Source organism: Doryrhamphus excisus, chromosome 9 (assembly GCF_030265055.1).
Source record: "Doryrhamphus excisus isolate RoL2022-K1 chromosome 9, RoL_Dexc_1.0, whole genome shotgun sequence".
NCBI lineage: Eukaryota > Metazoa > Chordata > Actinopteri > Syngnathiformes > Syngnathidae > Doryrhamphus > Doryrhamphus excisus.
Window position 1 is genome coordinate 10,945,077 of NC_080474.1, and position 15,737 is coordinate 10,960,813.

Genomic DNA, 15,737 nt, shown 5'->3' on the forward strand with positions numbered 1-15,737 from the left:
CCATGTTCTCAATAAATGGCGAATCAGTTACAAGGTGATACAGCAGCGCTTTCATAGCCAAGCGAGCTTTGCTGAACAGGCAAGCCTGGTTTTACATTCACTACACCTCGCCAACCCACTAAACTTGCTCTGCAGTACTTGCACTTAAAAATAACATACATTTTATTTTCCCTTGCATTCTATCAACTTGTGTGCCTTTGAACCAGAAAGCTTCACCATGATGTGAATCTGTGCTCAAGGCGCCATCTAATGGCAAGAAACAGTTGGTACAGGCTCACCGTTGTCCACAATGTTATCATTGTGTTTGTGTGTGTTTATGCAGCAAGCTCTGCTGCTGGAGCAGCAGCGCATCCATCAGCTGAGGAGCTACAGGGCCTCAATGGAAGCTGCAGGATTGTCAGTGAGCTTTGCAGGCCATCGCCCCCTCTCTCGGGCCCAGTCATCTCCAGCCTCCTCCTCATCTTTCCCCATGATGGTGCAGGAGCCAACTGCCAAGCCACGTTTTACTACAGGTTTGTAGAGGGAAAGAAATCCAAACCACAGTGTAATTTACAGATTCCAATGTACCTATATTGAACTCAATAATAATACATTTAGTACAAATATGAATAAAATTAATAACCCACAGCATCAATTTTCCATGTGCTTATGTTTATTGTTCAGGTCTGGTGTATGACTCCTTGATGCAAAAGCATCAATGTATGTGTGGTAACACAAACACTCATCCAGAGCATGCAGGTCGCATTCAGAGCATCTGGTCCCGCCTACAGGAAACAGGCCTAAGGGGACACTGTGAGGTAAGACCACAGTTCAGAAAGGTGGCCTGTATGGATTTAGTATTACTGTCAAGGAGACAGAGATTAGAATTGGTACGGTACCAGTCCAACAGTTTCTCATGTCAGAACATGGGCGTCAAAACTTATCTCCATCCAACCATTTTCTATACCACTCATTCGAGTCGAGGGCTATGCTGGAGCCTATCCCAGCTGGCGAGAGGCGGGGTACACCCTGGACTGGTCATTCACACTCACATTCATATCTATGGACAATTTAGAGTCGCCGATTAACCTAACATGTTTTTGGAATGTACCTGGGGATGGGGAAAACGTGCAAACTCCACACAGAGATTCGAACCCAGATCTTCCCAATCTCCTGGCTGTGTGGCCAACATGCTAACCATCTTGAAAATTAACTGATATAAACATAATAAATTGTTCGACTTGGTTTGGTAAATTCCATGTTAATTTATTATCACTGTTAATAGTTCTTCATACTTTTCTATTTTGACCCGTTTTGGTTACCAACTAAAAACAAACGTTTTAGACTTTAAATCCAGTGAGTAAAGTGGTGATTTCACCAATAGAGGGCAGTGTTTTGCTAGTTACTATATGGTTGAACATTGGTTTGACCTCACATTTTGAATAAAGGTTGCTCATAGATACTTAGTAATAAGAGATAATGTTGTCTTTTTTTTTTTTTGTCTTTCTTGTCTTTTACGTGTCCAGTGTATCCGGAGTAGGAAAGCCACATTGGAGGAACTACAGACAGTCCACTCTGAACACCATGTTCTGCTGTATGGAACCAACCCACTGCGACAGAAACTGGACTGTGCGTAACACATTGATGTATTCAATTATTCCAAATAAGGAGGTTCAGTTTTACTTTGGCTATTTTTGGGGTGGAGGGTGGGGTATTTTCAATACTCCGATGTAGAATAATTAAGGTAAACCACAAGATGAGTCCATGGTGACTGGGGTTTTAAATAGTGGATTTGGATGACACTTATTTTAAAGGACAAACTCTAATGATCATCTTGGCTTCCATTAGCGGTGGGCAATACAGTGACCCTGCTTTATCGTGCTTAATTGGTTCCAGACCCGACTAAGATAATGGTATAATTCCTCATTTATAAATTGAAAATGTTCATAGTTACAGCATAGAAAACCTGGTTACAACCTTCTAAATCTAACAGGACTCTAGACATGAAATAAGAATCCGTATGATCACCTTTACACTTGTATTACTCAATATAGTAGACAAAGACAACATCCATCCATCTATTTTCAATACCATCTAGGCTCACGTGTATGCTGGATCCTATCGCACCTGACTTAATTAATTTAGAGTTTTTAATACTTATGTACAAAAGTACATACAATTGGCAAAAATAGGTATTTTTTTTACTAATAATAGTCAACCACCAAAAAGCAATAATATATATACACACTATTAGTATACTTTGAGAACTGTGATAGCATAAAGCTGTAATGAAGCACATAGTGGCGCCTGTATTGCAAATATAAACAGTGCTACATCGAAATTGACAGATTGACAGGTCAGAAAGTCAAATACAGAGTTTTAGGGGTCAACCATTAGCGCATGTAAAACCAGAGAGATGTTCAAGTTTGCTATTTCTTTTGCACCGTCCCCGGTGTTTTAATCCTTATGGTCTTCCTTGTCAGGTTCTGCCAGTCCGATGTTTGTGAGGTTACCGTGTGGAGGCATTGGGGTAAGTCATTGCTTTTTTAGTAAGATGCCCTATAAGTGTGTTAGTCTGTCTATCATTACAAGTCAATTACCATTAGTCACACCAGTGTTTTCAGTGGAAAACTATGTTTTTACAGCATCTAATTGACTAATAGGATATCCAACTGGCTCTGCTCTGCTTTTTTTTGTTCACAAATAAACTTAGTTACTGTACTATGCACCCACTCACTCTGTGTCCCCTGCCTGAATAATAATTCCATTTGTTCTTGTTCCACCAAACAGTCGCACACAATCTTACCACACTCGCACGCACAAACACCACCCCTCAAGCACCAGAGGCAACAAAAGCTGTTGCTTGCCTTTCCGCTGTGTTTGTAATTGGAACCAGATGTTTTCTGCACACTAGGTGCGTGTGTGTATTCACATTAACATGGTTGTGTGTATGTCTTGTGGATATATTATTTTAGAAGTCATCTACTTTCTACGTGCTTCTATAGCTTTTACCTGTTTGTGTATTTAGGGATGTGTTTGTGTAAATATGTGTATGTGTACTCGCAGACTTGCACTAGCTGACTCCGACTTCTCTATACATCCAAGAACTTTCAGCCCCTCTCTCCTAAACATCACCCCTCCCTTCTGTAGGCCTTTATGGCTGCTTTGGTGGGAACAAGAAGAGCCAGGGCTCAGTTCTGCTGTTTATAATGGCAAATGGGGTGAAATTGTTGTCTTCCTGTCATACCATGCATACAAAATGCACACGCTCGCTTACAGAGGAAGGGGGCTGAAATTAGGCTGTCAGCCTGTGGAGAAGCATCATTCCATCATACAACACGCACCCACATTTTTGTACCTGATACACACTTACATAGTCTTCTACTGCTGGTGCTCAACAACCTGATTTGAATACAATTTGCAGTTTCCTACATACGCATACCCATGTGAGCTGCGTATCATCTACATGCATGTGCTGTTTCATGTCTCTTGGATGCTCCTGCCTTGACCCTTCTACCTGTGATGAAAGAGGAGGCAAAGTCTAGTAGAGCTGCAATAATTAATTGGTGAAGTGGTGATTCATCAATTATTCGATTAATCAACAATTGTTCTGGTATTGATAATTTTTGTTTTCATTTCAAAATGTAAACATCCTCCGGTTTCAGCCTCTCAACTGTGAATATATGTCCTTAATATATTGTGTTTTAGGCAAAACAACATACAGTAATCCCTTGTTTATTGCCGTTGGTTGATTTCAGGCTCAACCGTAGTAAGTGACTTTCTGTGAAGTCGGATTCCTTATTTTCAAATGCGTTTTTTAACATTATTAGAGCCCTCCACATCTTTTACAATGTGTTGTGACAAGAAGTGACTTTGGAGGTTTCGAGTTTTAGCTTGGTATGGGTTATGCAACAGTAGCCATGTTAGCGATTATTGTGTCTGTTGTAAGATAGTTGAAACCTACAATAAAAGTTAAAAAAATTATGACAATAAAGTCAAAAATATTATTATTATTTTTTTAAGTTAAGGTGCTCCGATCGATCGGCCAACGATCAGTATCAGACGATATCAGTGAAAAAGGATGGCATCAATATCGGGAGTGATATAAGTTTTGCACCCTGCAAAACGGGCCTCAAAAATGTCTCTCCAGCATGGCCCTTTAAAAGCTTTAGATTGGTGGCGGCATTTGGGGGCGAGCCCTTGGCAGGGTGTGGTGAGTTAGAGGCTTGCGATGTGATCATCCATCAGGCAGCGGCTATAAAGCCCCGGTCCCAACCCGCTCTGCTTGCAAGCCTCAGTGCAGATTTGGGAGCATTCAGACACTAACTTTAATGGTGTATGGGGCTGTGTCAGATTCCGGATGACATGCAACGCGCATACCCACTGCAACCACTTCTGACTCCGTGAGAGCACAGTGTGCACGTCAGTCTCGACACTTCCTTAGTTCGGCTGTCCAATGTGGGCGCACAGCTTAATTGGACCGTGACAAGTGAGCGTTTGCAGCGCGATTGAAACGCGTGTTGTGCACACTGATTTCAGCTGACGGACAAGTGCCGGAAAGAGGGGGTTGGCTGCATCTGCGATTCAGATGCAGCTGGAGGGGCCCAGCATAGGTGGTTTTCATTCAGGTGTTCAGTTAATAATGTGAGAAGACTACAAATAAATACATTGTGAAATACAAAACTTGAGTTGTGGATACCAGCATTTTGTTAATGCTCTGGTAAAACAAGCATACTGACTTGAAATTAAAAAAAATTTAAAAATGTGACCGAAATTAGTAGCTCTTGGCCATTTTCATTTAGTAAAAAGTAGCTTTCACAAGAAAAAAGCTTGGTGACCCCTAATATAGCCAGTAGTACATTTAAACATTTGGACTGCATGTATGTGATCGGTATTGGACGATTTCACTCTTGGATTATCGGTATCGGCAGCATTAAACACATTAAAGGGAAACCGTCATGAGGGGAAGAAACCTCAAACAGAACCTAGGCTCTGTGGGGTGGCTGACTGTCTCAACCAGTTGGAGACAGTAAAACAACATACTGTAAGGTAACTAGAAAAAACAGGATAGAGGGGTTTCCTCACTGGGGAGGATCACAACAACATCCGTATCAACAACAGTAATGCTCTTATGGTGACAACAGTGACTGTCAATAATGAGCAGATACAGTAAATGTGAAGGCGCAATGGTGCCCTTGTCTACCGTATCTCTGGAGGCCGGAAAAACCAACCACAGGGGAGAGAGAAAAGCAAAGTTATCACATTTTTTACTAAATGGACTGACTGAAGGTGATGAGTGTCATCTGACTCTCTGCAAGTCAAATATTTAAAAATATTCAGGAAAAGGTCTGATAGACCAACATAGCTGGCATGCATCAGCTCTCATAGTCAAAGGACCGTGAGTTTACTTCTGAAAGCCGCAACAGAACCCTGGCATCAACAACGGCACATGTGCACAGTCCAAACACAATGACACACATTCCTCCTCATTCTTCTTTTCCTTTGCCAGCTTCTCTTCCCTGTGTTTATCGGCCCCGCCTGATGGAGGCCGTGTATATTATCACGTACATCACTCTGTATACAATCTGTCAAGGCTATGTGGTGTGTATGTGTTGTGGTGTTGGGATTGGGGCTGAGGGTTGTCCGGCCTTCAGCGTTATTCAGATTCAACTGGTGAAAGAAATATACACAGGGCTGCCCCTCCCTACATGAACAATACGCACTGTATGTAGGGCCCCATGATCCATGGGGGGGTGCATTTTGGCAATGTGGTTTTTTTTTCTTCATGAGGCCTAGAATTCCTGCCCACAACCCGTTAGTGATACAGCTAGCCTCTTATTTCCACTTGGCTTGTTCATTCATTCATTTTCTACCGCTTATCCTCACAAGGGTTGCGGGTGGTGCTGGAGCCTATCCCAGCTGTCTTCGGGCGAGAGGCGGGGTACACCTTGGGCTAGTCAGGAATCAGAACCTGCTAATGTTCATGAATTAAATACCAATGTATCTCGGTTTTTGTTATTAATTTGTTTCGAAGGTCAGACAAGACCTGAGTTCGAACCTCTGCTTGGGCATCTCTGTGTGGACTCTGAAGAGCCAAAACATTATCAGATAATCAATCATTAATTATAAAAACAGAAAAGTCTCCTCAACTCTTCTCGTGTGTTTTTGTTTGCAGGTGGACAGTGACACCATCTGGAATGAGGTCCATTCATCCAGCGCGGCTCGTCTGGCAGTTGGTTCTGTGGTGGAGCTGGTCTTCAAAGTAGCATCAGGAGAACTGAAGGTTAATTCATTCAGATATGCGTCACAGGAGAAACTTACTATGACTGACTTATTATTTTTTATAGCTGCTATATCAATCTTGGACCCTGAAATTGCTTATAATAACGACATTAGTGGTTCCCTAGTAGACATTTTTAAGCAAAGTATTCATTAATATTACATTTCTATGCAGCAAAAAGTTTTTTCGTGTTACTCATGACAGTCTTGACAACCATCGGAAATTGAAGGAGGTCATCACTCAATACAAAGTTTAATGAATGAAAAAAAAAACTTTTTAAACATTTTTCCATAATGCTTTTCGTCTGAGCACAGCATTTCATTGAAGGACAAGCGGCATAGAAAATGAATTGATGGGTCAATGGCACTGTAATACTGTCTCTGTCCACCAGAGGAGCCCAAAGCCCAGAGGAAGGCTGACATCAATGCAGCACCTCAGCAGGTAGCAATGGATGCTTTGCTTGAATGCAATGCATTTTGGGACATTGACATAGTTTTTTATTTATTTTAAACTTGTATTGGTTTGGTATATTTCTTAGGTCTACCTTTTGAGTGTTAAATTGCTGTGTTATGAGTTTAGCATTTTTTCAAGATGCGCCAGACTGTTGTATTGACTTATGACCTCTGGCAATTTCCGACTGGTTGACAGGTTTGCTGTGAGTGCACTGATAGCTCATGATTGGCTCATGAAAAATGAGGGGCAGAGTATACCCTTTATTTCACAACTTCTATTAATAGTTCATTAATAGAAGTTGTGAAATAAAGGAGATTACAACATAGCCATAGATTAGCTGCACCGCTGTATAAGCCACTGGGCTCATTTCATGCCAGAAATTATGGTACGATTCTTCTGATTTACTCACATATTTTCTCACAGGATTTTGCCTCCTGTTTTAATTCTTTCAAGATCCAAATTTCCCTTATCTGCCTCATTTATAAACAACAAAAATAGTACAGATGGCATTCAATGTCAATATGCAATATGCAAGCACAATAATAAAATGAATCATTGTATAACATATTGTACAGGTCACCAATCAGTGTATACGTAAAAGGAAAGTCAATCTAATTGCTTTCATTGTACATGTGGAGTATCATAAATCATTTGAGGTACAATCTTCAACTATGGCATTTACTGTACATATTAAGAAAAGAAAAGAATACAATCCACTACCAGAGCCACCCCTGTCCCGTGGTGCCTACCAGCCAGCCTTCCTTTGTCTGCGGACGTGCTGTTTGAACCCAGCAGGTTGCCACGCTGCAAGGGCCCTTGCAGACGCTTCGGGTCCAGACTAACAGGCTGGTTTTATTGGCCCGACGCTGCAGCCACCTGCAAAGCAGACTTCACACTTAGCATTAGCTTAGCACCCACATACCGCAGACTAATTGTTCTTCTCAAAGAAACAGTAGTGTACTGTGCAGCCCGGATAGATTCCTAGTATAATAGTCTGGTCTTCCACAGTGAATTGGAATTTTCCAGTCAGGGCCACATATTGAAAAATGAAAAGAGGGCCACTGACATTTATCATGAAAAAAAACTGCATCTCAGGTTTGTGATGTAGGTGAAAGGGATAATATTAGTATTATTAACTTCGAGCTTCTTTGCTTTTTTTTTTTCCATTTTTTCCATTTTTTTTATTTTCCAAATATTTAAACTTTTTCCTTAAACACAATATTCTTTGTTCTTTTGGTAATATTATGACTTCATTCCTTCATTCATTTTCTGCCACTTATCCTCACGAGGCTTGCGGGGGGTGCCAGAGCCTATCCCAGCTGTATATTATGACTTTATTCACATAATATTTTTACTTAATTCCCATAATACTCAAACTTTTCCCCGACAAAAATTCAAACTTTATTATTTTGTTTGTTTCTCACATTGCGACTTGAAAAAGGAAACATTTTGCATTCATATTTCAGCTCTATGCAACAATTCTTATTATAATATAACGAGTTTATTCACATAAATTTGCCACTTTTTCCTGTTAAAATACACCTTTCTCTTTTTTCTCACAATATTTTGACTTTATTCTTGTAAAATTACATCTGTGTTTTCATTTCTTTGTGCCCATAATATTGTAATTTTTTGAATATTTTTAAACTCGGCCGCATGGTGGACAAGTGGATTCTCAGTTTGGGCATCTCTGTATGGAGTTTGCATGTTCTCCCCATTATCCGGGGACTCCGGTTTCCTCCCACATTCTAAAAACATGTCAGATTAATTGAGGACTCCTAATTGTATGAATTAGGTAGTATGAATGTGAGTGTGAATGGTTGTTTGTCTATATGTGTCCTGTGATTGGCTGGGGACCAGTCCAGGGTGTACCCTGTCTCTCGACCAAAGTCAATTGGGATAGCCTCCAGCATACCCCCGCGATTCTAGGGCATATACGTAAGCAGCATAGCGAATGGATGGATTTTTAAAGTCATAATATTATATTATTATTGTTAAATTACTGCTGTTTTCACCAATAAGAAAATGGACCGTGGACGCACACTTTCGAGAGGAGAAAAGAGTCTCTCAGGGTTATAGATGTGCATGACAAGGGTGAAAGTTCAGTTATGGATTTGCCCTTGACCTATCCTGATTTTAACACATTCATGCACAAACACAGACACACACACACACTTACACACACGCACATGGTCATCTGAAGATCCTCCAGAGCCAAATTCCACCTGCACCAACAACTGTGAACTCCACAGGATGCCATAAATCGTCTCTTCTCACACTTGCAGCTGTGCCTTACCACTCGCTTTTTATTATTTTTCTAGCAACATTTCACTGCATAGGTATTTCCCCACTACATATAGTAAATACACACAGTAACCAGTGTCTTTTATACGCCCATGTCCATACTACATTCTACAATTTACTTTAAAGGCAGCTGGTGATGTTGTCTCAACAGTAATCTCCCGACCAGCCACTAATCCACAGCAGCTGGCTCAACACCATTAGTCCATCTTGCCTCGCTTAGCATCACCCTGGACATTTATCTAATGTCCCCATGTAGCAGTGGGAGTCCACCAAAACATTCATTCATTCATGCATTTTCTACCGCTTATCCTCAAGGCGTGCTGGAGCCTATCACAGCTGTTTTCGGGCGAGAGGCGGGGTACACCCTGGACTGGTCGCCAGCCAATCACAGGGCACATATAGACAAACAACCATTCACACTCACATTCATACCTATGGACAATATGGAGTCACCAATTAACCTAGCATGTTTTTGGAATGTGGGTGGAAAACCCACACATGCACAGGGAGGACATGCAAACTCCACACAGAGATGGCCGAGGACGGAATCGAACTTGTGTCTCCTAGCTGTGTGGCCTGTGCGCTACCAACTCTTCTACCGTGCAGCCTTCCCCTAAACAGTTGCCTTTAAAAATCTGTGTGTGTGTGTGTGTGCATGCATAATGTGTGTGCCAGGGTCCTAGTGAATTGTGTAAATAACTTATGCATTCTCTGACAGAATGGTTTTGCGGTGGTGCGACCACCTGGACACCATGCTGAGGAGAGCACTCCTATGTAAGTACATCACAAATATAACCAAGCCTATATCCCACAATGTTCCAACTGCTCTGAGGTTGCCAGGTTCCATTGTCTAGATACTGTATTGCTACTAAGCGTGTTATTAAGAAAGAGTAGAACGTTTTGATTATGTGTGTGTGAAAGCCAAATGAAGTGAATTTCTCACTTGTCTCCATCCTCAGGGGATTTTGTTACTTTAACTCGGTGGCCATAGCAGCCAAGCTCTTGCAGCAGAGGCTCAGTGTCAGCAAGATCCTCATTGTGGACTGGGTAAGTTCCACATAAAACACAGTGGCCTGCGTGTTACAAAACCACCAGCCATGATTCACGGACAACAACGAAAATGTGAAAATTGGACAGTGCATGTCTATTTATATAATATTATCATCAAAGTACATGATGAATCATGATGTGGCAAAGAATCAGTGTAACCGCTTGTTTCTTTTTTTTATTGCAATATTGGACATTAATGTGCACAAACTATATAAACTAATGAATTTGTCTGATAACGTTTTGTTTTTGCCACTTGGATTTTTCTTAAACCTTTGTTCTCCCTTTACTTTGGTGACTTTTGTCATAGCTCACATCTTCTTGATTGTTCTTATTGTAATTATTAGACATTTTAGTGTAGAATCAAGGCAAAAAAATGTAAAAAATATGCTTATTTATTTTTAATTCCACATATTTCTGGCTAAAATGAAGCATTTTAAAGATGGCTACATGAAGTAACATACAAATATAAGGCAATCGGAAGCTGCATTCAAAAGCATGTTGTTGATATGTAGTATTTTACACTGGTCACTAGGTGTCAGTAATGTTACACTGATAATGACTGACTACAGGAGTTTTAGTTAATATCTGAGGTGTTCTAATAATGTTAAAACCCATATTTAGAAGGTTGTAAGTAAGTTTTCTATGCTCTAAATACGAAAATATGCTATTCATGAATAAGGAATCCTACTTTGCAGAAATCCACTTATCTGGAACAAATTAACTGCGCTAAACGTGAAATGACTCAAATTATATTATGATCATTTATAATATACAGTTTGTTATTTATTTTATTGTCTTGTGTTTTAATAGTTACACTGTTAATGTCAACTGATAATCTTCTGGTGCTGCTCTAAAAGTCTTTAAACTATCCCTTATTTGTTGTCTAGCGTGTCACCATAGGAAAAAAAATCACAAATAGATGATTCGCAACATAGTTGAAGGACATGTCGTGCAAAGTACTTTGAAGCGTGTATGACAAAGTCGTGGTTGTGTCTAGGTGGAGCGCGTCCCTGGCCAGTCATGGCTATTCTCAGGAACCTTTGAAGGGCCTTTTCATTTCCTCTGTCTGTCTGTGTCTGTGGAGTGTTGTTCGCCAACTCATTGTCGTGCCACGCTGCCACCAGACAACGGGGACATTTTGGTTCAAGTGTATTAAAACATTCTTATGTAGAAACACAAGGAACACAAGTCTTAATAGGCACCACATTGTCACTTTTTGGAACCCATAACAAGTGGTGGACACTGCATTTATATTCCACACTGTATTATTTGCAGCACCTGTTATGTTCTTTAGCAAGTGTTTTCAAGTAAATAAGTGATATTATGGACTGGCAATATATATGTAAAAGTAACACCTGTCATGGTTCAAGACTAATGTCTGGATACAGTATGCTTATCCCTTACACTAGTTGCAGTAATAACTCAATATTGTCAGCCAGTTCCTTCAGCATTATATTTTTTAACTGCTATATTATAATATACAAATTTGTTGATACAACCAGGATGTTCACCATGGCAATGGCACCCAGCAGGCCTTCTACACTGACCCCAATGTTCTTTACCTGTCACTGCATCGATACGATGACGGTAATTTTTTCCCTGGAAGTGGAGCCCCCGAAGAGGTACCAGTGTGACACACTTGTTCACCAGCCGCCTTTGTATGTCTTTATTATTATTTAGTCGACTGAAGTGTTTGTGGATTACTTTAGGTTGGCAGCGGCCCCGGTACGGGCTTCAATGTGAACATGGCATTTACTGGAGGACTTGAACCTCCCATGGGTGATGCAGAGTACCTTGCAGCTTTCAGGTAAGAATCTGTCTCAGAAAGAAAGCGATTTGGACCAAAAATGTGAATGTTGTTGAATTGGTTCCTTGTCATAGAAAGCATGAGGGAATAATTAGCCGGCCATCCACATAGGTTTAGGTCCTCCTGTAACACATGCTTGGTCTTATGTCTTATGTCTTAGGGTATTTATAACCTTACACAAAGTGCACAGCACAAGTATTTTGGTTCCTGCGTTCTTTGAAAATGATTAGTCCACAAACCTGTGTCCATCTGTCCCAAACCAAAGACATCAAACCAACAGTCTGCTGTCTTTCAGACGCTTTATGCACGCTATCTCCCGGAAGCGCAGGATATCTTCTTAATGCACGCCAGACCCCTTTGTGATCTTCATCTCTCCTCTTAATGAGAATGTGCTCATATTGTGTATGCTTGAATAAAATACAACTATAAACTAGATTTACACCAAAATGAACACGTCTCACCTACATGGTACACAGAACACATGAAGGACATATAAAATACAGTAATAAAAATATTCAATCTAAGAATTCAATGAATGAATGTAATTAAACAAGGGCGTTGCAAAGGATGGAGATACAGGCATATTGAGAGGAGGAAGTCTCAATAATGAGGCCGCTATGCTGCTTATCACTGTCGATTTTTACAATATTTCACGGGTTCATGAATACAATCTTAGATAAAGGTCACGACATTTGAGCGGAGTGGACTGTGCATGCAGCCAGTGTTGATGTCGCCACTTTTTGAGCATTTTATGATGCCTAGTTTAATTTTACTTTTCACTTTCACATTCACTACCTGAACAGTCAGCCTCACACGAGCCATAATGGAGATTAAAGTGAAACTCACAAGAACACACCATAGACACATAGTTGACATTTTTTGTACAGTATTAATACATTATGTGAGTAGTACAATGACGAAAACATGGAATGGGGAAAACAGATAGCATCTCAGTGATGCAGTCATCACCTGTCCACCTCCACAGTTGTACTGCATTGTACTGTACTGCATTGGAGTAAATTAGTAGTCATATTCCACTGTCAAAAAACAGATGTGTCCAATATGTCCAGACATTTTGGTCACATTTATGCATCCAAAAGCATATGTTACATATAAATGCACCAATTACTCTTAGTCGTATCAGGCAGGTGTACTGTGTCACCCAAGTCAAAGATATACTCAATTATGAAACACCTGCAACCAATTTCATATATGTCAGTATTTGTCCATCTGAATGAATTAGCATATGGATGCACTTTTATGATGTTTATTGGGTTGCTTACTGCAACAAGTTTCCTTGGAAGAAGGCCAAACAGATTCAGGGAGGGAGAACATGAATTGGATGTGTATAGGCCGAGACCCCATTAGTCTCTGGAGGCAGTTGCATTATTGGACAATTTATAGGCCTCGGAGGACAGGAACAAACCTTTCTCACCGGTCATAGATCTTTCACACACATTACTATCGCATGCAAGTGGCTCTGATACTAAATAGCCATGTGTATATTAGGTGTGCAACTGTTCGATACAGTGGTCTCGAGTCTGTACCTCTATGAATCAAACGATTGCTCCAACCTAATAAAATCTGGCTAATTTTCAGACGAGTAGTTGCAATTTCTGAATCATTAGACCAGTTTATTTTCTCTAAACTCCAGTATTGTTCAACTATGTTGCAATCCTGTCTTCCTGCCCTCTCTTTGGGATGCATACCTCGCAGCCTGAGTCTCCTTCTACCGCCGGCCTGTGCCACGTTGCTTTAGCAGGGGATCACGTTTGAGCCCCAAGAAAGCTCAGAGAAAAAAGATATGAATATTGGTTCTAATGAATACCAGAAACACCCTCTCTGTCTGTCTCTTTCTCTCTCACTCTCATTCACCTCCTTTCACTTGCTCGTTCACCATCAGGAGGAGAGAGAGGAGGAGAATTAAACTTAATTCAAAACAGCTCTCCTCAGAGCCAGATGACATGGCTTTGAAGTGTGCGTGTGTGAGGTTTTTTTTTTTTTACTCTCATTCCCTCTCACGTCTCCTGTTCTCTTCTTTTTTATGAACGGAGGGGGAAGCCCTCAAGCTTTACTATTTAACTTTTTGTTGGCTGCACCCTCCACTTTTATTAAGTGGGCCTGATTGAATTAACCATTCAAAGGGATTATTATTGTGGTATTTCATAATGCATGATCCATTAACACTACAATATTACAGGGTTATCTGAATAATGGTTCCTAAATTATAATTATTTCTTCATATTATACATTTGTAGACATTAGTGTATAGAACTGGTTTAGGGTTAGGCACCAGTGATCAGTCAACCACTTGTACCCTTTATTTCCGAGACCAGTAACCTTTCCTGGGCCTGCCTGCAAAGTATTGAGCCATTGTAGGTCTTGACTCGGCATGTTTAATGAACCATCTTATGTTTATTCGTGGCATTATACGTACATCACTCTAGCCATTTAGACTCACACATTAATGCAAATATTAGTCTGAGAGGAAAAACTGTTTTATCACAGCTGTTTACTGGGTGAACAACTATACATGAATCGGTATCAAACTGTCTGATTTATTAGTCTCGGTTTGTGTCGATGTCACATGACATCAGTCAGCTGACATCAAAATGGTTTTCAAAAGGTCTTCAGTCTCTCTTTGTGGTATTGTTTCTGTTTTTCTTGCTATGATCACCCATTCTAATACTTAATCTTCTCTACACTTTATTTTGTAACGTTGCCAGATTCACGGTAACAAGCAATCTGTGTATCCAGAAGGTTTCTAATGCTACCGTCTTCCAGCTGCATGTAGATATGAATGTTATGTTGTGGTGGGGGGTGTGGTCTGCTCAGTTAAGGGTTATAATTTGCTGGTTAACAACCAAGAAAAATAGTAGCCCCCAGAGTAAGAACACGCGTCTCACCTACAAATAGCAAACCATCACCGTGGTGACTGCATTGCACTGCAACCCTGTGGGGCTCCTTCACGCCCTACCACTATACAACACATCCGCCAGACCCCCAAAACATTTATGTAAGTCTAAGAGAACAATCAGTCCAACCATTATACTAATCAAGAAAATAGTACCTGTTATCACATTCATGGTATAATTTGAAGATGCGCATATTCATACTGGTTCCGTTTTCGCTGTTGGTGTTTTGTTTTTTTTTTTATTTAGATTTTTTCAAGATGCCGCGGGCCAATAAAAAAACAGCCATTGTCCGCGAAAGTCCCCCACTGCAAGCCACATGACATGTTTGTACACAGTTGTCATTCACCACACCCATCTACTTTTATAAGTATCTCCTGTACTTTACACACATGCAATTATAACTGTCCTGGTGCTCCTTAAGGATCTTGTATTACTGCTTCCCAATTCTCTAAATGACCGTTTCTAGAAGCACATGTGGTAACTTTCTCTACCATGTACATCGTACTTAACAGATGCTCATTTTGTGTGTGTTTGTGGTTAAAAAAGTAATAAAAAAAAGAGAGAGACTGTGCTTTTTCATCTTTACGCGTGTGTATATGTGTACACTTAAGTGTATTCAACAGTGACAATTACCTCAATTGGCAAGAGTTATATAACAGAATTATAGAAGTGACCAACTTCAATATTCCCCCCATGAAATAGGCATATCATAAATTGTTCTTCTTTTTTTTTGTTCATCATTTGCTGATCCGGATTTTGTGGTTTTGATTGCACTTAGAAAAGGGTGGAGTGACAGCTTTCTCAGGAAATGTTGTGTATCTTGGAAGAATTTATGTTTGGCCTTGTCAGTAGCCGTATCGCTCAGCCTGCCTTTTCACATGAATAGAGATCCTGCAACTCCAAAAATAACTGTTAATGAAATCCTAAGGAAAAGTACGACCTGAGAGAA

The 15,737-nt window shown here is 40.4% G+C and overlaps 1 protein-coding gene across 5 annotated transcripts in view; it reads left to right on the forward strand.

Annotated features, from left to right (window-relative positions):
• The window catches only part of hdac4 (histone deacetylase 4), a 57,702-nt gene that overhangs the window by 28,510 nt on the left and 13,455 nt on the right, over positions 1–15,737 (forward strand). For all 5 annotated transcript variants that reach the window (XM_058081539.1, XM_058081535.1, XM_058081534.1 and 2 more), the window contains exons 13-21: positions 323–512; positions 664–797; positions 1,506–1,608; positions 2,463–2,509; positions 6,155–6,262; positions 9,735–9,790; positions 9,976–10,063; positions 11,569–11,688; positions 11,776–11,873. In XM_058081539.1, coding sequence (XP_057937522.1) covers positions 323–512; positions 664–797; positions 1,506–1,608; positions 2,463–2,509; positions 6,155–6,262; positions 9,735–9,790; positions 9,976–10,063; positions 11,569–11,688; positions 11,776–11,873 — 944 coding nt within the window. The remainder of the gene's footprint in view (positions 1–322; positions 513–663; positions 798–1,505; positions 1,609–2,462; positions 2,510–6,154; positions 6,263–9,734; positions 9,791–9,975; positions 10,064–11,568; positions 11,689–11,775; positions 11,874–15,737) is intronic.